Genomic DNA, 21,977 nt, shown 5'->3' with positions numbered 1-21,977 from the left:
CCGTGCTGCACGACCCAATGGCTTTCACCAAGATGCCCCATCTACACTAGTCCCCACCTGCATGTGTTTGGCCCATATCCCTCTAAACCTGTCCTATCCATCTGTCTGTCTAAATGTATTTTAAATGTTGTTGTGGTACCTGCTTCAACTTCACTTGGCATTAGAAACTAATTTGAGGCCTTTGAACTGTCTTTAATCGTGCTTTAGCAGACACCAATTACATATTTAGCTTTAAATACAGGCCACTTTAAGCTGTTTGTTGGGTGAAAACGTGAAGCCAGTGAGACCTGGGTGGAGGAAGGATAGAGAGAGAGAGGGAATACCAAGGCTACCTGAAGTGAGAGCAATCAATATTCATATCACTGGGCTGTAAGTTGCCCAAGCGAAATATGAGATGTTGTTCTTCCAATTTGTGTTTAGCCTCACTCCGACAATGGAGGAGACCGAGGACAATAGATAATAAACAATAGGTGCAGGAGTAGGCCATTCAGCCCTTCGAGCCAGCACTGCCATTCAATGTGATCATGGCTTATCATCCCCAATCAGTACCCCGTTCAAGCCTTCTCCCCATATTCCCTGACTCTGCTATTTTTAAGAGCCCTCTAGCTCTCTCTTGAAAGCATCCAGAGACCCTGCCTCCACTGCCCTCTGAGGCAGAGAATTCCACACACTCACCACTCTCTGTGAGTTTGTGAAAGAAAGGGCAGAAAGGTCTGTGTGGGAATGGGAAGGAGAATTACTGTGTTTAGCAACTGGGAGATCAGGTAGGTTCAGGCAGACTGAGCGAAGGTTTCCGTGAAACGATTGCCCAGTCTACGTTTGTTCTCGCCAATGTACAAGAGTCCACATTTTGAACAACGGATACAGTAGATGAGGTTGGAGGCGGTGCAAGTGAACCTCTGCCTAACATGAAAGGACTGTCGGGGTCCCTGGAGAGAGTCAAGGGAGGAGGTATAGGGACAGGTGTTGCATCTTCTGCGGTTGCAGGGGATAGTACCTTGGGAGGGGGTGGTTTGGGTGGGAAGGGATGAGTTAACCAGGGAGTTGCAGAGGGAACGGTCTCTGCGGCAGGCGGAAAGGGGTGGAGATGGGAAAATGTGACAAGTGGTGGGATCCTGTTGGATGTGGCGGAAATTTTGTAGGATTATGTGTTGTATGCGAGGTGGAGCAAGGGCGGAGCTGCGGGCTACCGGGGAGATACGAGTGAGGGCCTCATCTATGATGGGAGAGGGGAACCCCCATTCCCTAAAGAATGAGGACATCTCAGATGTCCCAGTATGGAACACCTCATCTTGGGCGCAGATACGGAGTAGACAGAGGAATTGGGAGTAGGTGATAGTCGTTGCAGGAAGCAGGGTGGGAAGAAGTGTAGTTGAGAAATGTGGGAGTCAGTGGGTTTGAAATAGGCGTCAGTCGATAGTCTATTTCCTGTGATGGAGACTGTGAGATCAAGAAAGGGGAGGGAGGTGTCGGAGATGGTCCAAGTAAATTTTAGTGCAGGATTGAAATTTATGTTGAAGTTGATGAAATCAATGAGTTCTCACTGGGTGCAGGAGGTAGCACTGATGCAGCCATCAATGTAACAGAGAAAGATTTTGGTGATAGGGCCAGTGTACGCCTGGAACATAAATTGTTCATTGTACCCTACAAAGAGGCAGGCATAGCTGGGGCCAATGCGGGTGCCCATGGCTACGCCTTGGACTTGGAGGATGTGGGAGCAGTCAAAGAACCTGAAGGAACCTTTTCTGTGCTGTACTGTTCTATGTTCTTAGACTTTAGAGGTACAGGATGGAAACAGGCCCTTTGGCCCATCGAGTCCGCGCCGACCAGTGAGCATCCCATGCACCAACACTATCCCACACACTACAATTTTCCAGAAGCCAATTAACCTACAAACCCGTACGTCTTTGGAGTATGAGAGGAAACCGGAGCACCAGGACAAAACCCACGTGGTCACCCATGCGAGAACACACAAACTCCGTACAGACAGCACCCGTAGTCAGGATCGAACCAGGGTCTCTGGTGCTGTGAGACAGCAGCTCTACTGCTGCACCACCTTATCACCCCAAGCCTTGTGCCGCCCTCGGTACACATGACAATAATAAACTAAACTAAGATGTCACACAGCGTGAAAACAGGCCCTTTGGCACAACTTGCCCATGCCAACCACCTTGCCCCATCTACACTAGTCCCACCTGCCTGCGTTTGGCGTTTAAACCTACCCTATCCATGTATCTGTCTAAATGCTTCATAAACATTGCGATGGTACCTGCCTCAACTACCTCCTTCGGCAGCTCGTTCCACACGCACACCACTCTTTGTATAAAAAAGGTTCCTATTAAATCATCCCCCCTCTCCTTAAACCTATGTTCTCTGGTTCTTGATTCCCCTACTCTGGTCACAGGTCTGTGCGTTTACCTGATCTGCTCCTCTCATAATTTGTACACTTCCTCACAAAATAAACCAAACTAAACTAAATTAAACTAAACAAAATGAGGTTTGGCACACATTGTGGGCTGAAGGGCTTGTTCCTGTGCTGTACTGTTCTCTGATATTTATTAAGGTCGATGCAAAAATGCAAGCTGATTTATTTTGCTAACGTCTTTCCTCACAACCTTCCGGTGTTTATCTAGGTCTCCTGTTGTCTGACATTTACATTGGCAGAGTGAGGCTAAACGCGAATTGGATGAACAGCATCTCATATTTCGCTTGGACAGCTTATAGCCCAGTGGTATGAATATTGATTTCTCTCACTTCAGGTAGCCCCGGCATTCCCTCTCTCTCTCTCTCTCTCTCTCTCTCTCTCTCTCTCTATCCTTCCCCCACCCAAATCGCACTGGCTTCTCGTTTTCACCCAACAAACAGCTAACAATGGCCCATCTCCTTTATCATTGTTACTTTTTTGCAAATCTTTCATTCATTGTTACTTTATCTCTCTACACCATCGCCTTTTTCTCTTGTTTCCCTTATCCCTAACCAGTCTGAAGAAGGGTCTCGATCCGAAACGTCACCCATTCCTTCTCTCCAGAGATGCTGCCTGTCCCACTGAGTTACTCCAGCATTTTGTCTGTGCTGATCAGTGAGTTGTCGCATCCCTCACTCCTTCCAGAGCCCTGACGCATTTCAATGGTTGCAGGATCCAATTTTAATATCATTTCTTACTTGGGTAATGAGATTTGTCCGTAGTACTGAAGGATCAGAACATTTCACAATGGGGACATTGATATTTTCATTATTAATTTAATTGAGCTGAGAGTTTGCAAGGCAAACAGGAAGGATTAGTGAAATTATAGCAACATTTGGCTGATTAGCAGAAAACAGACGGTCATGTGAAAGGGGTCATTCTGGGGTTGTTAAACCCTAACTAGTGTTGTGTTGGGGCCATAGCTATTACCTTAATGACTGTGATGGGTGCAACGTGGACTAGGGGTGAGGGGGTGATCTTAAGCAGGTGTACAAAATCAGGAGAGGAATAGATCGGGTAAATGCGTAGCGTCTTTTTGTCCAGAGTAGGGGAATCGAGAACCAGGGGACATCGGTTTAAGGGGGGGGAGGGGGGATATTTAAAAGGAACCCGAGGGATAACCTTTTTACACAAAGGGTAGTGGGTGTATGGGACGAGGTGCTAGAGGAGGTAGTTGAGGCAGGTACTATTGCAACGATTAAGAAGCATTTAGATGAGCACATGGAGAGGATAGGTTTAGAGGGATATGGGCCAAACGCAGGTAGATGGGTCTAGTGTAGATGGGGCATGTTGGTCAGCATGGGCAAGTTGGGTCAAAGGGGCTGTTTCCACGCTGTATGTTCCTATGATTTTACAAGAATTGGTCACCCATCTTTTTTCACCAGAAATGCTGCCTGACCCATTGAGTTGCTCCAGCACTGTGCCAATCTTTGGTATAAACCAGCATCTGCAGTTCTTTGTTTCCGCATGTGCTCTTGTGATGTCGGCTGAGCGGGGAATATGGTTATTGGTACTGGACACTAGGGGGAGCTCCTGGACCATTTGAAGCAGAGATCCCTTAGATCCAAACGTCACAACCTCATCTAGAAACTGCCCCCAATAACCCTCGCCACCTTCTACACATGTGCCGTGGAAATCATTTTATCGGGATGCACCACAGCATGGTTTTGGAACAGCTCCATCCAAGACTGCAAGAAATTACAGCGAAAATGTGTAGGAAGGAACTGCAGATGCTGCACAGACGTGAAAAGCTGGAGTAACTCAGTGGATCAGGCGGCATCTCTGGGGAAAAGGAATAGGCGACATTTCAGGTCGAGGCCCTTCTTCAGACTGAAAGTTAGGGGAAAGGGGAATGAGATATATAGACGGTTTTTGCGACAAATAAATGGAAGATATGCAGAACATTTTTCCTGCATCTAGCCTGTCCAATACTTTAAGAATGTTATATGTTTCTATAAGATATCCTCTCATCCTTCTAAATTCCAGTAAATACAAGCCCAGTCGATCCAATCTTTCAAGATATGTCAGTCCCGCCATCCCGGGAATTAACCTGGTGAACCTACGCTGCACTCCTCAATAGCCATAATGTCCTTCCTCAAATTAGGAAATCAAAAGTGTACACAATACTCCAGGTGTGGTGTCACCAGGGCCTTGTACAACTGCAGTAGGACCTCCTTGCTCCTAAACTTAAATCCTCTCGCAATGAAGGTCAACATGCCATTAGCTTTCTTCACTGCCTGCTGTGCCTGCATGCTTACTTTCAGTGACTGATGTACAAACACACTCAGGTCTTGTTGCACCTCCCCTTTCCCTAATCTGAAACCATTCGGATAATAATATGCTTTCCTGTTCTTGCCACCAAAGTGGATAACCTCACATTTATCCACATTATACTGCATCTGCCATACATCTGCCCACTCACCCAACCTATCCAAGTCACCCTGCAGCCTTATAGCATCCTCATCACAGCTTACACTGCCACCCAGCTTTGTGTCATCCACAAACTTGTAGATGTCACATTTAATTCCCTCGTCTAAAACATGAATATACTGTATATTGCAAATAACTGGGGTCCCAGCAGCGAGCCATGTGGCACCCCACTAGTCGCTGCTTGCCATTCTGTAAAAGACTAATTAATTCCTACTCTTTGCTTCCTGTCTGCCAACCAGTTCTCTATCCATGGGCTTCAGGAGAGACAGGGGTGAGGGAAAAAGAGGAGAGAGGGTGCATTGTTGGTTAAGGAAGATGTCACGGCTGTGTTTAGAGGTGACATTATGGACGGTTTGGCCAGTGAGGCTATATGGGTGGAGCTGAGGAACAAGAAAGGGATGGTCACCTTGTTGGGGGTGTACTACAAACAATTCGGAGAATAGTCAACGGGAACTCGTAGAACAAATGTGCTGGGAGATTGCAGACAGCTGCTGGTCAAATAAATGTTGTGCCTCTTTTCAACAAGTGCTGCTGGGAAAATGCTGGGAACTATAGGCCGGTGAGCTTAATATCTGTAGTTGGTACGTTACTGGAGAGTATTCTGAAGGATAGGTTATACAGGCTTGTGGATGGGCAAGGGCTGATTAGGGATAGTCAGCACGGTTTTGTACGTGGGAGGTCGTGTCTCACAAATCTGATTATGTTTTTGAAGACGTAACCAAACAAGTTGATGAAGGGAGAGCTGTACATGGACTTCAGTGAGGCATTCGAAAAGGTTCCGCATGGTAGGCTGCTCTGGAAGGTTAGATCGCATGGGATCCAAGGAGAGATAGCTGAATGGATAGCAAATTGGCTCCATGGATGGAAGCAGATGGTGATGGTGGAAGGTTGCTTCTCGGCCTGGAATGCTGTGCCTCAGGGTTTGGTCCTGGGCCCGTTATGGGGCTTTCTCACGGGGCGACTTGACGCAAGATGTAACCAGAGTGAAGTGGTCGTGGTCTAGCACGATATCACACGATATAACGGGGGGTAGATAAAGAGTTCCCACGGGTACTCGGCATTTCTGTTATTTGTGCGAGTGACTTGTCCGTCTCCCGAGCTTTCCCCTTAAATCTTGAATGAACATTGTGAACTGTGAAGTGTTGTTAAATCATCATGTGGCACAAATGATGTAACTTTTTTTTTCACACACTATAAATATCCTCCCTTGGTTGAATTGGCTCATTTGGAGACATGCCTGTACTAAGTAGTCTCGAGTACAGGATGGTGATGTTTTTTTCATTGACGCGCTGTATGCAGCAGCCCTCTATGTGAATCGAGGACGCTTGCGTGAAGGCAGAAGGGTGAGATTAATTAAAAAGAGAATTAAGAGGAAGTCTCACTGGGTGAAGCCCATCTTTCAACGGAGACCTCTATTGGGACAATATGATAAACTGCTTAATGTGCTGTGCGAAGAGGATAAAAGTGCATTCACAAACTTTGTCAGAATTTCACCCGAGCTCTTTAATGAGCTGAAGAATAATTCTCCCTGTTTCTGTAATCCTCTCTGGATTTATCGTAAAGAATTTCGTTGAATTAGTACCATTCTACAAGTTCCCCCTCTTGTTCCCTGGTGAAGTTATATGGCCTTACCTTCTGCCACTTAACCCTTTATATACGCATCTGTTGAGGCCATTCCTACAACGGCTACTGGGGAGGCAATCTGAAATCCACCTTGCTCACCCTCTCCCTGCTCCAAGGAGCCCACAGGCAGTGTTATCTGTGGCATCTCCTGTTGCCTCTCCACCTGTCTCTCTTGCTGCGTCTCCTCCTCATTCTCCTACATGGCAAAAACCTTTCTGACATGCTTTACCCGCTTTCTTTGAGCTTTTCTGGGAGCCATCTCTGCAAGTGTTCCAGTGAAAAAGATTCTCCAACAATGACAATGAGGTGGGACGTCCTCGATGGACACATGTTCCATTGGCGATATTGAGACCACCTTTTTTACACCTTCTGTCCCCTCTGTCCAGCTTCCGGGTTCACCGTTCGCAGGAGTTCCCACGGTAAACGCAAGAGTTATTACGGATATCGCACTGGCCACTACGTCCATATAATATTTCAATGTTCAACCACAAGTGTACAAGTCACTCTTGGAGAAATTCAAGCTTGCTTGAATTTTCTCCCGAGTCAACAAGTTACACGAGTACCTGCCGTTAGCGCCACGGTGGTCCACGGTGGTCCACGAATGCCGTACGGTTATCGTACGAGGTTCCCACGATGTTCAACTCTGGTTACCTCTTGCGTCAAAGTCGCCCCATGAGAAAGCCACATTACTGTTTGTCATCTACATCAATGATTTGGATGAACATTCAGGGCAAGATTAGCAAGTTGGCTGCTGATACAAAATTTAGTGGTTTTGCAGATAGTGAAGATGGTTGTGAACGATTGCAGCAGGATCTGGATCGATTGGCTGGGTGGGCGGAGGAATGGTTGATGGAATTTTAAACAGAAAAGTGTGAGGTGTTGCATTTTGGGATGTCAAACAAGGGCAGGACCCACACAGTAAATGGTAGGCCTCTGGGGAGTGTTGTAGAGCAGAGGGATCTAGGAGTACAGGTGCATGGTTCCTTGAAGGTCGAGTCGCAGGTAGATAAGGTGGTCAAAAAGGCTTTTGGCATTTTGGCCTTCATCAGTCAGAGTATTGTGTATAGAAGTTGGCAGGTCATGTTGCAGTTGTATAAGACTTTATTGAGACCGCATTTAGAATATTGTGTTCAGTTCTGGGCACCATGTTATAGGAAAGATATTGTCAATCTTGAAAGAGTTCAGAAAAGAGATACGAGGATGTTGCCAGGACTAGAGGTTGTGAGCTATAGGGAGAGGTTGAGTAGTTAGACACAAAATGCTGGAGTAACTCAGCGGGTCAGGCAGCATCTTTGGACAGAAGGAATGGGTGACGTTTTGGGTCAAGACCCTTCTTCAGACCCGATCCGAAATGTCGTCCATTCCTTCCATCCAGATATGATGCCTGACCAGCATTTTGTGTCTACCTTTGATTTAAACCAGCATTGCAGTTTTTTCCAACACAAGAGGTTGAGTAGGCTGTGTCTCTACTCCATGGAGTGCAGGAGGATGAGGAGAGATCTTATAGAGGTATACAAAATCATGAGAGGAATAGATCGGGCAGATGCACAGTCTCTTGCCCAGACTAGGGGAATCGAGGACCAGAGGACATAGGTTCATGGTGAAGGGGAAAAGATTTAATAGGAATCCAAGGGGTAACTTTTTCACACAAAGGCTGGTAGGTGTATGGAACAAGCTTCCAGAAGAGGTAGTTGAGGCTGGGACTATCCCATTGTTTAAGAAGTACATGGATAGGACAGGTTTGGAGGGATATTGTCTACCATGGATAGGACCAAGTGCAGGAAAGTGGGACTGGTGTAGCTGGGACATTGTTGGCCTTTGTGGGCGAGTTGGGCTGAAGGGCCTGTTTCCACACTGTTTCACTCTATGACTCACTCTAGGGTGTTAACCCTAACCCCCCAATACCATGTGCTCTAATTGAGCACACCAATCTTTGTTGTTGGACCATCTACCTCATTGGAGACCATTGGATTAGATTTAATCGGACTTTATTGGACTGTATCTGGCACTTTATCCTGTACCTGTACACTGTGGATAGCTTGACTGTAATCACGTTTCACCTTTCTGCTGACTGGATAGCAAGCAACAAAAAAGGTTTTCACTGTATCTCGGTGGCACAGTAGTACAGCCGCAGAGTTGCTGCCTCACAATACCAGAGACCCAGGTTCGATCCTGACTACTTGCACTGTCTGTACGGTGTTTGTGTAGTCTCCCCGTGACAGTGTGGGTTTTCTCCAGCTGCTCCGGTTTCCTCCCACACTCCAAAGGCGTGCGGGTTTGTAGGCTAATTCAATTCGGTAAATATTGTAAATATTGTCCCTAGTGTGTAGGATAGTGCTAGTGCACGTGGTGATCACTAGTCGACAATGACTCGGTGGGCCGAAGGGCCTGTTTCCGCTCTGTATTTCAAAAATAAACTAAACTAAGCTAAACATGACAATAAACTAAACTAACTAACCAACCTCGTGTGTAAGAAGGATCTGCAGATGCTGGTTTACCTCGTCTGGAGATAAACCTCCTTCTTCAGGTCTGACCCGAAACGGCCACTGTCCATGTTCTCCAGAGATGCTGCCTGAACTGCTGAGCAACTCCAGCACTCTGTGTGAAGTGCAACACAAATAACCAACTATAGTTTGTTTGTAGTGGGATTTGAACTCATGAATCTCTGGCTGGGAGGCAACAGTCCCACCGGGGTGAGATGGCTGGCTGTGACTGACTTTGCAAGGAACTCCCTATCCCTAACCACTTGGTTTCCCTTGGGTCCTAACCCTGTCACCCTAGAGATATCTGTTCCACAACAACAACTTACCCCGACTAAAAACTCACAAATATTGTTCTGCTTTTGTATGATGTCTTGCTGGAATAATATTTGTATAAAATCATGAGGGGAACAGATAGGGCGAATACACAGAATCTTTTACTATTTTGGTTTAGTTTAGAATTATAGTCACGTATACCAATTGAAAATATGTTTTTGTTGCATACTATCCAGTCATGACTGGGGATGGCTTGATTATTTAGCTTAGTTTAGTTCATTGTCATGTGTACCGAGGTACAGTGAAAAGCTTTGTTGCGTGCTACGCAGTCAACAGACAGACTACACATGATTACAATCGAGTCGACTGCAGTGTACAGATACAGGGTAAAGAGAGTAACATCTGTACATGGTACTAACACCATCATCAAGTATGCAGATGATACAACGGTGATTGGCCTCATCAGCAACAACGATGAGTTGGCCTACAGGGAGGAGGTCCAGCACTTCGCAGCATGGTGCGCTGACAACAACCTGGCCCTTAACTCCAAGAAGACCAAGAAGCTCATTGTAGACTTCAGGAAGACCAGAGACGGCACGCACACCCCCATCCACATTAACGGGACGGAGGTGGAACGTGTTTCTAGCTTCAGGTTCCTGGGAGTCAACATCTCTGATGACCTCTCTTGGACCCACAATACCTCTACTCTGGTCAAGAAGGCTCACCAGCGTCTCTTCTTCCTGAGGAGACTGAAGAAGGTCCATCTGTCTCCTCAGATCCTGGTGAACTTCTACCGCTGCACCATCGAGAGCATCCTTACCAACTGCATCACAGTATGGTATGGCAACTGCTCTGTCTCCGACCGGAAGGCATTGCAGAGGGTGGTGAAAATTGCCCAACGCATCACCGGTTCCTCGCTCCCCTCCATTGAGACTGTCCAAAGCAAGCGTTGTCTGCGGAGGGCGCTCAGCATCGCCAAGGACTGCTCTCACCCCAATCATGGACTGTTTACCCTCCTACCATCCGGGAGGCGCTACAGGTCTCTCCGTTGTCGAACCAGCAGGTCGAGGAACAGCTTCTTCCCGGCGGCTGTCACTCTACTCAACAACGTACCTCGGTGACTGCCAATCACCACCCCCCCCAGATACTTATTATTATTTATTCAAATCATTTGCTATGTCGCTCTTCCAGGGAGATGCTAAATGCATTTCGTTGTCTCTGTACTGTACACTGACAATGACAATTAAAATTGAATCTGAATCTGAATCCGAACATATAGCGCAAGTTAAAGCCCAGTAAAGTCCGATTAAAGATAGTCTGAGGGTCTTCAATGAGGTAGATGGGAGGTCAGGGCTGCTCTCTAGTGGGTAGTAGGTTTAGTTGTTTGATAATCTGGAGATCTGCTTTTGCAGTCTTTTACTTGTAGGGGAATCAAGAACCAGAGGGGATGGGTTTAAAGTGAGAGAGAAAAGATTTAATAGGAACCTGAGAGGCATCTTTGTGACACAGATGGTGGTGGGTATATGGAATGAGCTGCCAGAAGAGGTCGTGGATTGCAGGGACTATATCAACATTTAAAAGACATTTGGACAGGTACACGGATAGGAAAGGGTTTCAAGGATATGTGCTCAATTTCATTGTGGATGTAAGAACATCAGACAAAATGCCAATCCCTGGAGGATAAACACAAAGTGCTGGAGGAACTCAGCAGTTCAGGCAGCATTTGCGGAGGGAAATGAACAAACGATGTTTCAGAATCGGACCAAATCAAGATTCGGACGATTCAGTCTGAAGAACGGTCGCGACCCAAAACGTTTTCTGTCCATTCCCTCCACAGTCATTGTCATGGAGTCACACAGCACGGAAACAGGCCCTTCAGCCCAACTCATCCATGCTGACCTGGATGCCCCAGTCTACATTATCCCATGTGCCCGTGGTTGGCCCACATTCCTCTAAACCGTTCCTTTCATGTTCCTGTTCAAATCTCTTTACATGTTGTTATTGTACTCACCGCAAGCCCACAGGTCCACAGGTTTAGCGTAGGGATCCTTCCTCAAGACCTCAGGGGAGAGATACCCAGGGGTGCCGGCAAAGCCTAGAGAGACAAAAGCAACAGATAGATTCATGCAGCATGGAAACAGGCCCTTCAGCCCAACTTGCCCACACTGACCAACGTGCCCTATCTACTCTAGTCCCACCTGCCTGTGTTTGGCCCGTATCCTTCTAAACCTATCCTATCCATGTATCTTTCTAAATGTTTCTTAAACTTTGCAATAGTCACTGCCGCAACTACCTCCTCTGGCAGCTTGTTTCATACACCCACCACCCACTTTCCTCCCTCACCTTAAACCTATGCTATATTTAAGAGGGAGTTAGATGTGGCCCTTGTGGCCAAGGGGATCAGAGGGTATGGAGAAAAGGCAGGTACGGGATACTGAGTTGGATGATCAGCCATGATCATATTAAATGGCGGTGCAGGCTCGAAGGGCCGAATGGCCTACTCCTGCACCTAATTTCTATGTTTCTATGTTTCTATGTCCTCTGGGTCTCGATTTCCCTACTCTGTGCACTTACCCGATCTATTCCTCTCATGATTTTGTACACCTGATCTGTACCTCTCATGAGTTCGTACACCCGGTCTGTTCCACATTTGTGCACAGATATTGGAATTTGTCCAACTGTTTGAATCAAGTGATTCTTCAATCTTCCTTTCACTTCCCAGTGAGATCTGGCAATAACACTGCTCCTCTCTCTGGTGTGTGGAGTTCTGCAGCCAATTTTGTGTCCCGAGTTCCTTAAGTTTTAACATTAAAAAATGACATAAAAGTGTTGGAGTAATTCAGCGGGTCAGGCAGCAACTCTGGAAGATATGGGTAGGCAACATTTTGGGTCAGGACCCTTCTTCGGACTGAGTAACGTTTCAGGTTGGGACCCTCCTCCAGACTCAAGAAGCCTGAAGAAGGGTCCTGACCAGAAATGTCGTCTATCCATGTTCTCCAGAGATGCTGCCTGACCGGCCTGGTTATTCCAACAGTTTGAGTTCTACATTGCTAAAAAAAAATGGTCTCATCACAGACAAAGACACAATGTGCTGGAGTAACTCAGATAGATCAGCCGGGATTGAATGGTGGAGCAGACTTGATGGGCCGAAAGGCCTAATTCTGCTCCTATGACTTATGAACTTATGAAAGCTGGTATTGTCAACAATGTCCAAGCCTATGAATGAATCAGATTTTGAACACGGCCTCTGGTAAATTGCGTGTGCTTAATCACCCTTTACGAATCCAATTTGAAATTCCACTCCCTGGTCTCTTGGATGAAGTGTCATGGAACATTTTTGCTACATTAAAGGTGCTATATAAATGAAAGTTGTTGTGTGAGTCAGCATGATAATGGTTTCTTAAAGAGAGAGATGGTGCCTTTTCTGACAAACATGCACCACATTACAGACCTTGAATGTTTCCTGTGCTTGGCTTTTGAATGCAGTGCTGTGAATATTTTCACAATGCAGTGCTAACTCTATTTGTGAATGTCTACTGATTACATTTACAACTCACGTGTAATCCATCTGCCTCCTTCTGTTTGACCCAAACCCAAATATTACAGTTACAGTTTCTTCCCCTCTATATTCAGGCATCTGAACCTCCTTCCGTACACTAGGGTACTGTCCAACATGACTGAATGAGAGTCCCCGCCCAAAACATCACCTGGGTTGGTACGGTGGCGCAGCGGTAGAGCTGCTGCCTCACAGCGCTGGATACTTGGGCTCGATCATGACCTTGGGAGCTGCCGGTATGGAGTATGTATGTGACTGCGTGGGTTTTTATCGAGTGATCTGGTTTCCTCCCTCACTCCAAAAACGTGTGGGTTTGTCGGTGAATTGACTTCTGTAAATTGTCCTGAGTGTGTAGGATGGAACCAGTGTATGGGGTGATCACGGGTCAGCATGGACTCGGTGGTCCGAAGTGGCCGTTTCCATGCTGTATCTCTAAACTAAAATACTAAACTAAACTATCCATATTCTCCACGGATGCTGCCTGACCTGCTGAGTTACTCCAGCACCCTGTCTATTTTTTTTTAGTAAACCAGCTTCTGCAGTTCCTTGATTCGACTGTTCAAATAACAACACCCCCCCCTCACTTCCCTGTGCCCCAGCCTGGACTGGCACCCATTTCTTCCCTTCCCCATCCACCTTCATTCCTTAGTCTAGCTTCACACTTCTCACCGAGGGGGGGGGGGGGGGGGGGGGGGGTGGCAGAGGCCAATGAACCTACAAATCTGCATGCCATTGGGATGTGGGAGGAACCCGGAGCACCCGGGAAAAAACCCACGTGTTCACAGCGGGAATGTACAACCTCTGTACAGACAGCACCTGTGGTCAGGATCGAACCCGGCTCTGTGAAGCAGCAACTGTACCAGTGCATCAACATGATGCCATCTTGGTTTGGGATCTTCTCCAGGGATGCTGCCTGACCTGTTGAGTTACTCCAGCATCCTGGGTCTTTTGGGTCGCGGTCAAGATCAGATCATCCATTATCTTACTCCCACCAGAATGAGACCCTGCACACAACAATCTCACCAAACCAGGCCTGTTGGTCCCCTTCAACTTCAATGGCCAGGCCAAAGTCGGCCAATTTCACCGCCGCTCCTTTGTTCTTGGAGGCGAGAAGCAGGTTCTCCGGCTAGAAAGAAATGGAGAGGAAGAGGTCAGATTGAATGTGGAAATAATCTATACAATCCGTACAGCACAGGAACAGGCCCTTCGGCTCACAATGTCTGTGCCGGACATGATACCATGCTAAACTAATCTCCCCTGCCTGCATTGGAAAGGGTGCAGAGAAAACTAAGCTGCAGAGAAGGCATATGAGGATGTTGCCAGGAGGGCCTGATCTCCAGAGAGTTGTTGGGCTGGCTAGGGATTGGATGGCACAGTGGTGCAGCTGTAGAGTTGGCACAGTGGCCCCTGAGACCGGGCTCGATTCTGACTAAGTGTGCAGTCATGTGGAGTTTGTACGTTCTCCCTGTGACCGAGCAGGTTTTTTCCGGGTGCTCTGGTTTTCTCCCACACTCCAAAGACGTACAGGTTTGTAGGTTAATTTGGTTATCGGTAAGTTGTATAATTGTCCCTCGTGTGTGTAGGTTCGTGTACAGAGTGTTGGCTGGTCGGCGCGGACTCGGTGGGCCGAAGGGCCTGTTTCCGAGTTGTATCTCTAAAGTAAAGTCGAAAGGCTTCATTCCTGGGAGTGCATGAGACTGAGGGGTGATCTTAGAGAGGTGTGAAAGATCATGAGAGAAATTGATGGGGTGAATACAGTCTTTTACCCAGAGTAGGGGAATCAAGAGCCAGGAGGCGTAGGTTGAAGGTGAGGGGGGGGGGGGGAAGATTCAATAGGAACCTGAGGGACAACCTTTTTACACAAAGGTTACACAAAAAAGCTGGAGAAACTCAGCGGGTGCAGCAGCATCTATGGAGCGAAGGAAATAGGCAACGTTTCGGGCCGAAACCCTTCTTCAGACTTCTCCTCTTCTCTCCCCTATTTCCTTCGCTCCATAGATGCTGCTGCACCCGCTGAGTTTCTCCAGCTTTTTTGTGTAACCTTCGATTCTCCAGCATCTGCAGTTCCCTCTTAAACACTTTTTACACAAAGGGTGGGAGGCATGTGGAATCAGCTGTAAAAGGGGATAGATGAGGCAGGTACTATCACAATGTCTAAAAAACATTTGTACAGGATAGGTTTAGAGGGATATTGACCAAACGTGTGCAGGTGGGACTAGTGTAGATGGGGCCTGTTGGTCAGCATGTGCAAGTTGGGCCGAAGGGCTTGTTTCCATGCTGGATCACTCTTTGACCCTCTTTGTCTCCATGCACATAATCCATATCCCTCCGTTCCATACAGATCCATGTGTCTATCTAAAAGTCTCCACCACTACACCCGGCAGTGTGGTACATAGAAACATAGACAATAGGTGCAGGTGGAGGCCATTCGGTCCTTCGAGCAAGAACCGCCATTCAATATGATCATGGCTGCTCATTCAAAATCAGTATCCCATTTCTGCTTTCTCCCCATATCCCTTGATTCCGTTAGCACTAAGAGCTATATCTAACTCTATTGAATACTCCATGACTGTAACTGCTTGCTGCGAGGTTGAATGTTGTCTGTAAAGTTCTGCCTTGCCCCCTCAAAGTGAACAGGGCAGATATGCAAATAGATGCAAAGCAGTATGGACAGCTGCTGACAGCAAAGACACAGGGCAGGCAGTGAGCATCAGGGATGTTTATTGAATTGCAAATACTAGACTGCTGCAAGGTACATTAACATAGAGCAGTACAGCACAGGAACCCCACAATGTCCATGCCCAACATGATGCTACCTGACCCGCTGAGTTACGCCAGAACCTAGTAAATCAACTGCATCTCCTCCAACCTCATCTATTGCATCTGCTGCTCTAGATTTCAGCTGATCTACATCGGTGAGACCAAGCGGAGGCTTAGCGTTCGTTTCGCCGAACACCTCCGCTCGGTCCGCAATAACCAATCTGACCTCCCGGTGGCACAGCACTTCAACTCCCCCTCCCATTCCGTATCCAACCTCTCTGGCCTGGGTCTCCTCCATGGCCAGAGCGAGCAACACCGGAAATTGGAGGAACAGCACTTCATATTCCGCTTGGGGAGTCTGCATCCTGGGGGCATGAACATTGAATTCTCCCAATTTTGTTAGCCCTTGCTGTCTCCTCCCTTTCCTCAGCCCTCGGTCTGTCTCCTCCCATCCCTCAGCCCTCTGGCTCCTCTTCCCTTTTCCTTTCTTCTCCCCGCCAGTCTGAAGAAGGGTTTCGACCCGAAACGTTGCCTATTTCCTTCGCTCCATAGATGCTGCTGCACCTGCTGAGTTTCTCCAGCATTTTTGTCCACCTTCGATTTTCCAGCATCTGCAGTTCCTTCTTAGACACCTAGTTTAGTTTAGTTTTGTTTCAATGTCACGTGTACTGAGGTATACATGACAATGCTTATTTGCAAGTTTGTAGACACATTATGCTAAAGATAATATAATAAACATCAAAAAAGGGGTAGGTTTGAGGAGTTGTCTGATAACGTCACCTATTGATGTCCTCCAGAGATGCTGCCTGACCCGTTAAGTACGGCAGCACTTTGTGTCTATTTTACCTATAAGGAGAGGTTGGCCAAACATGGATTGTTTTCCCTGGAGCATCGGTGATTGAGAGGGGACCTGATAGAAGTATGTACAATTATGAGAGGCGCAGATAGGGTAGACAGTCAGAGCCTTTTCCCCAGGGTGGAAATGTCAAATACAAATGTCAAAGGTCACATCTTTAAGGAGAGAGGGGCAAAGATGAAAGGAGACGTGTGGGTGCCTGTAACACACTTCCGGGGGTGGTTGTGGAGGCAGATAGTGATGTTTGAAAGACTTTTAGAAAGACACCTGGATATGGAGGGAATAGAGGGATGTGGATCTTGTGCAGGCAGGAGAGATCAGTTTGGCACGGACACTGTGGGCTGAAGGACCTGTTCCTACCAGTGCTGTACTGATATACAGTCTATGTCTCAGGTTCTGGGACAAACTTCTATACAACTACCACCCTCTGTGTGAAAAATTGCCCCCCATGTTCCTAGTAAATCATTTCCACCTTAATCATTTCTCACCTTAACCTATGTCCTCTTGCTCTTGATTCCCCTACTCTGGGTAAAAGACTCTGTGCATTCACCCTATCTATTCCCCTCATGATTTTAGATCACCTCCCATCTCACTGTGCTCCAAGACTGGTATTGAGAAGGTTGAGGGAGAGCCTCATTGATAGATATAGATATAGATAGATATAGATATGCCATTTATTGTCACTATACATGTACAGTGAAACTGAAAGCTGCTCGTACTCAGTGCATACATACAATTTTACACAAAAAACAAGAAACAGAAAAACAAAACAGAAGGGAGATGGGGGGGGGGGGGGGGAAATAGGTGCACAAATTCTACGGCGCTACATACATATATACATATATACAGATGGATATACATATATATTGATACTTATCAAATAGTGAAAGGCCTGGATAGCGTGGATGTGGAGAGGATGTTTTCACTAGTGGGAGAGTCTAGGACCAGAGGGCACAGCCTCAGAATAAAGGGACATACCATTAGGAAGGAGATGAAGAGGAATTTCTTTAGTCAGGTGGGATTCATCTCTGGTGGAGGTCAAGTCATTGGGTATTTTTAAGGTAGAGAATAATGATGGTGCAATTGGTGGTGCAGGCCCAAAGGGCCGAATGGCCTACTATTGCACCTATATTCTATGTTTCTATGTTTCTATGTTTCTATGATACTTGATTAGTACGGGTGTTAGGGATAATAGGGAGAAGGCAGAAGAAATGGGTTGAGAGGGAAAGATATATCAGCCATGAATGAATGGCGGAGTACACTCAATGGGCTGAGTGGCCTATTTCTGCTCCTATAACGTATGAACATCCATGTTCTCCAGGGATGTTGCTTGTCCCACTGAGTTACACCAGCACTTTGTGTCTGTTTTCATTGTACCTATGGCCCAGGAAGGGGTTCTTGGTAGGAAACGTGACTGTGTTCCCTGCTGGGTCATTATGGACTCCACCCTTCCTTGGTCATCTGTAGCTGGCCCTGATTTGTTCTGGCCTTTTCTTACCTCTAGTTCCCTCCCTTCTACTTTAATTCTGAAGACGGATCCCACCCCGAATCATCACCCATTGTTTTTCTCAAGGGATGCTGCTTGACCCGTTGAGTTACTCCGGGGCTTTGTGTCTATCTTGTGTTGCCCTTCCCCTGTCTTTTCCTGCCTCTTCCCTACCGCACACTAATGGGTGCTATACAAATGCATGTTGCCGTCAACGCGAGCAATTAGACAGATCAGAGACTGAAAGCTGTCAGGGGCTGGTGCTTTAAATGTAGAGTGTGGCGCTGCTGGCTTCGACAGGGAGTGGGCGGATGCAAACACACTGCTGCTGCCAACTTCTCCCACGCAGCCACCGAGGCAGTGTGCCAAGTCACAGCATCAGTTACCCAGAGTCAAGGGGTACAAAGGATGCTGGCTGACTGCCATTTAATACTAAGTGGAATTTAATATTGAGAAATGTGAGGTGTTGCAATTTGGGAGCACTAACATGAGCATGACCTGCACATCGAATGGCTGGGCTCTGGGAAGTGTTGTGGAGCAGAGCAATCTACGAGTGCAGTACACAGTTCCCTGAAAGTGCATCACAGTAAATATGGAGTGTTGTAGTGCACGGGGATATAGGAGTCCATGTACATAATTCCCTGAAGGTGGTGTCACAGGTATTGTGGAGCCGAGGAATCTAGGAGTCAGTTTGCTGAAAGTGGCACCTCAGGTAGAAGGGGTGGTCAAAAAGGCTTTTGGCCTTCATCAGTCAGAGTATTGAGTATAGAAGATTGGCCATCTCTCGTTGAGGCCACATTTAGAGTATTGTGTTCAGTTTTGGGCACCATGTTATAGGAAACTTAAATCAAGCTGGAAAGGGTGCAGAGAAGATTTATGAGGTTGTTGCCAGGACTCGAGGGCCTGAGCTATAGTGAGAGGTTGAGCAGGCTAGGACTTTATTCCTTGGAGCACACGAGGCTGAGGGGTAAGTATAAGATCACTTCAGAGAGGTTGTACACATCTGTACAAAATCGTGAGAGGAATAGATCGGGTAGACGCACAAAGTCACTTGCCCAGAGTAGGGCAAGGTTTAAGGTGAGGGGGGGGAAGGTTTAATAGGAACCTGAGGGGTAACAATTTCACACAAAGGGTGCTGGATGCAACGAGCTGCTGGAGGAGGTAGTTGAGGCAGGTACTATAGCAACGTTTACAAAACATTTAAACAGGTAACATGGACAGGACGGGTTCAGAGGAATATGGGCCAAACGCAGGCAGACATCCACTTCTGTAAATTGCCCCCAGCGTGCAGGGAGTGGATGAGAAAGTTGGATAACTTTGAATTAGTGTGAACGGGAGATCAATGGTCGGCGTGGACTCTGTGGGCCGATGGACCTGTTTCCACGCTGTATCTCTAAAGTCTAGCATCTGAAGTAAAGAATTGTTTGTTGTTGGAAGCTCACCTTGAGATCTCGATGTACGATTCCCATCTGATGACAATGCAGAACAGCCTCCAAGATCTGTTGGATGCAGTGACTACAAAATAAAACATTGCAGGCAGGAGAATGCAGTCAGTGACGTTGTCAAGCTGGAAAGGGCACAGAGAAGATTTACGAGGATGTTGCTGGGACTCGAGGGCCTCAGCTACAGGGAGAGGTTGGGAAGGCTAGGACTTTATTCTTTGGCGCGCAGGAGGCTGAGGGGTGATCTTAGAGAGAGGTCTAAAATCATGAGGGGAATAGATATGGTGAATGCACTGAGTCTCTTGCCCAGGGCAGGGGAATCAGAGGTCACGGGTTTGTGTGTGCCAGAAACGTGGCTACTCTTTGTGTACTGCCTAGGTGAGGTTTGTTGTATGGCTTTACTGGATTGTATGCAAAAACAAAATAAATTCATTGTACCTAGGTACATGAGAGAGGAGGAAAATGTTTTTGTGCAACAAGTTTATGTGATCTGGGGCAAGGCTGAAAGGAACTCTCTGAAGGGAAGCGGAGAGGAACTGGAAGGGGGGCATATTACATGCCTGCACATATAAAGAAAGGAAGTGGGGCTCCTTCAAATGGCTGTCCCAGGTGGACCAAATGGCTTTCTTCTGAGCAGTAATCACACATCTCACTGCTGGCTTCAGGAGGCTGCCTAGCAACAAACAATAAAGGCTGGGCTTGGCGTTGATTCTCACAATCTGTGCCAGGATAGAAAATAATCCTAATTATCGAGTTTTCCTCTTCAAACTCTTGATCAATGCCAGCTAGAAACAGATGGCGCGCTTGGTCTGGGAGGTTTGTTGTGTGCCACAGAACCAGGACCATGAAGCCAGCATGAGGAGATCTATAAGGAAGATAGACACAAAATTGCTGGAGTAACTCAGCAGGTCAGGCAGCATCTCTGGAGGAAATGGAATAGGTGACGTTTCGGGTCAAGACCCTTCTTCAGACTGAGAGCAAGGGTCGGAAGGAAGCCATTTGGCCCATCGCCCTTGCCTGACTCAAAGCCTGAAAAAAGGCCCCAACCCGAAACATCACTTGTTTCTTTTCTCCAGAGATATTGCCTGACCTGCTAAGGTACTCCAGCATTTTGTGTTTATCTTCGATGTAAATCAGAATCTGCAGTTCCTTCCTACCACAAGATCTAAACGGAGTTGTGTAATGTTCCCTCTCATTCCCTGTAACCAGCCGAGCATCAGGCCACCATCTTCCAGACCACCACTGATCTCATCATCTATAGCCATCTACCCTCCACAGTCACCAATCTTATATTTCCCCAGCCCCGCACTGGCTGCTTCTATCTCCTTCCCAAAATCTACAAACAGGACTGCCTTGGTAGAACCATTCAGTCCCCAGGAACAATTTCTTCCCCTCTGTTATCAGCTTCTGAATGGTCCTTCCATAAGTGAGGGTACTGTCCGATTCACCTCTACCCCATTGTGGACACTGGACATTGGAAATGGTGTGCTACAATGCTAAGAGCTATATTCTGCACTGTGTCTTCTCCTTTACTCTGCCTATTGTAGTTTTGTTTGACTTGATTGCATTCATGTATAGTGTCATCTGATTTCATTGGATAACATGTAAAACAAAGCTTTTCACTGTACCTCAGTACACGGTTCAATAATAAACCCAAACCTAATGTTCATAAGTTAATGATATCTGAGCAGATTTAGGCAAGTTGGCCCATCAAGTCTACTCCGCCATTCTGACCACAAGCCTAAACCCACTGAACTCGTCTCCAAATACCTTGTCCAGTCCCTTCTGACCAACATCTGTGACACCTCACATGCTCTTCAACACTTCAATAGCTTACATTTCCTAGGGCACCATCACCTCATCTTTTCCATGTACGTCCAATCCCTGTACACCTCCAACCACCACCAAGAAGGTCTCAAGGCCCTCCATTCTCCCTTGGACTTAGACCCAATCAATTTCCCTCAGCTAACACTCTCCTGCACCTGGTGGAACTTGTCCCCACCTTCAACAACTTTGGACTTCCCTCATAAGTCATAGGAGCAGAATTAGGACATTTAGCCCATCAAATCTACACTATTCAATCATGGGTGATCTATCTTTCCCTTTCAACCCCATTCTCCTGCCTTCTCCCTATAACCTTTGATGCCCTTATTAATCAAGAACCGATCAATCTTCGCTTTGAAAATACCCAATGACATAGCATCCACCATCGTCTGTGGTAATGAATTACACAGATTCACCACCCTCTGGCTAAAGAAATCCTTCCTCCTCTCCTTTCTAAAGGTATGTTCTTTTTTTCTGTGGCTGCTACCTCTGGTCCTAGAATCTCCCACATGGAAACATCCTCTCCATGTCCACTCTATCCAGGCTTTTCACTTTCTTCAAGTCAACTGTGCAGCCACAGAGGGTCGTAGGTGTATGGAATGAGCTGCCAGAGAAGGTAGTTGAGGCAGGCACAATAACATAATTTAATAGATATTAGGCCAGGTACATGGATGCAAAAGGTATAGAGGGCCAAATCCAGGTAGGTGGGATTAATGAAGATGGAACGCCTCGGTCGGCATGAGCATGTTGGGCCGAAGGGCAGGTTTCTATGCTATTTGA

At 46.9% G+C, this 21,977-nt stretch overlaps 1 protein-coding gene across 2 annotated transcripts in view; it reads right to left on the bottom strand.

The window, feature by feature from the left end:
* The window catches only part of LOC129701572 (calcium/calmodulin-dependent protein kinase type II subunit alpha), a 90,815-nt gene that overhangs the window by 18,446 nt on the left and 50,392 nt on the right, over positions 1-21,977 (bottom strand). For both annotated transcript variants that reach the window (XM_055642835.1, XM_055642836.1), the window contains exons 6-8: positions 19,374-19,446; positions 13,853-13,955; positions 11,285-11,368 (exon numbers count right to left, since the gene is read on the bottom strand). In XM_055642835.1, the coding sequence (XP_055498810.1) occupies positions 11,285-11,368; positions 13,853-13,955; positions 19,374-19,446 (260 nt within the window). The remainder of the gene's footprint in view (positions 1-11,284; positions 11,369-13,852; positions 13,956-19,373; positions 19,447-21,977) is intronic.

This window comes from Leucoraja erinacea, chromosome 11 (genome assembly GCF_028641065.1).
Source record: "Leucoraja erinacea ecotype New England chromosome 11, Leri_hhj_1, whole genome shotgun sequence".
NCBI classification, from domain to species: domain Eukaryota; kingdom Metazoa; phylum Chordata; class Chondrichthyes; order Rajiformes; family Rajidae; genus Leucoraja; species Leucoraja erinaceus.
The sequence above is the reverse complement of the archived record's forward strand: the minus strand, read 5'-3'. Positions and strand labels throughout refer to the sequence as shown.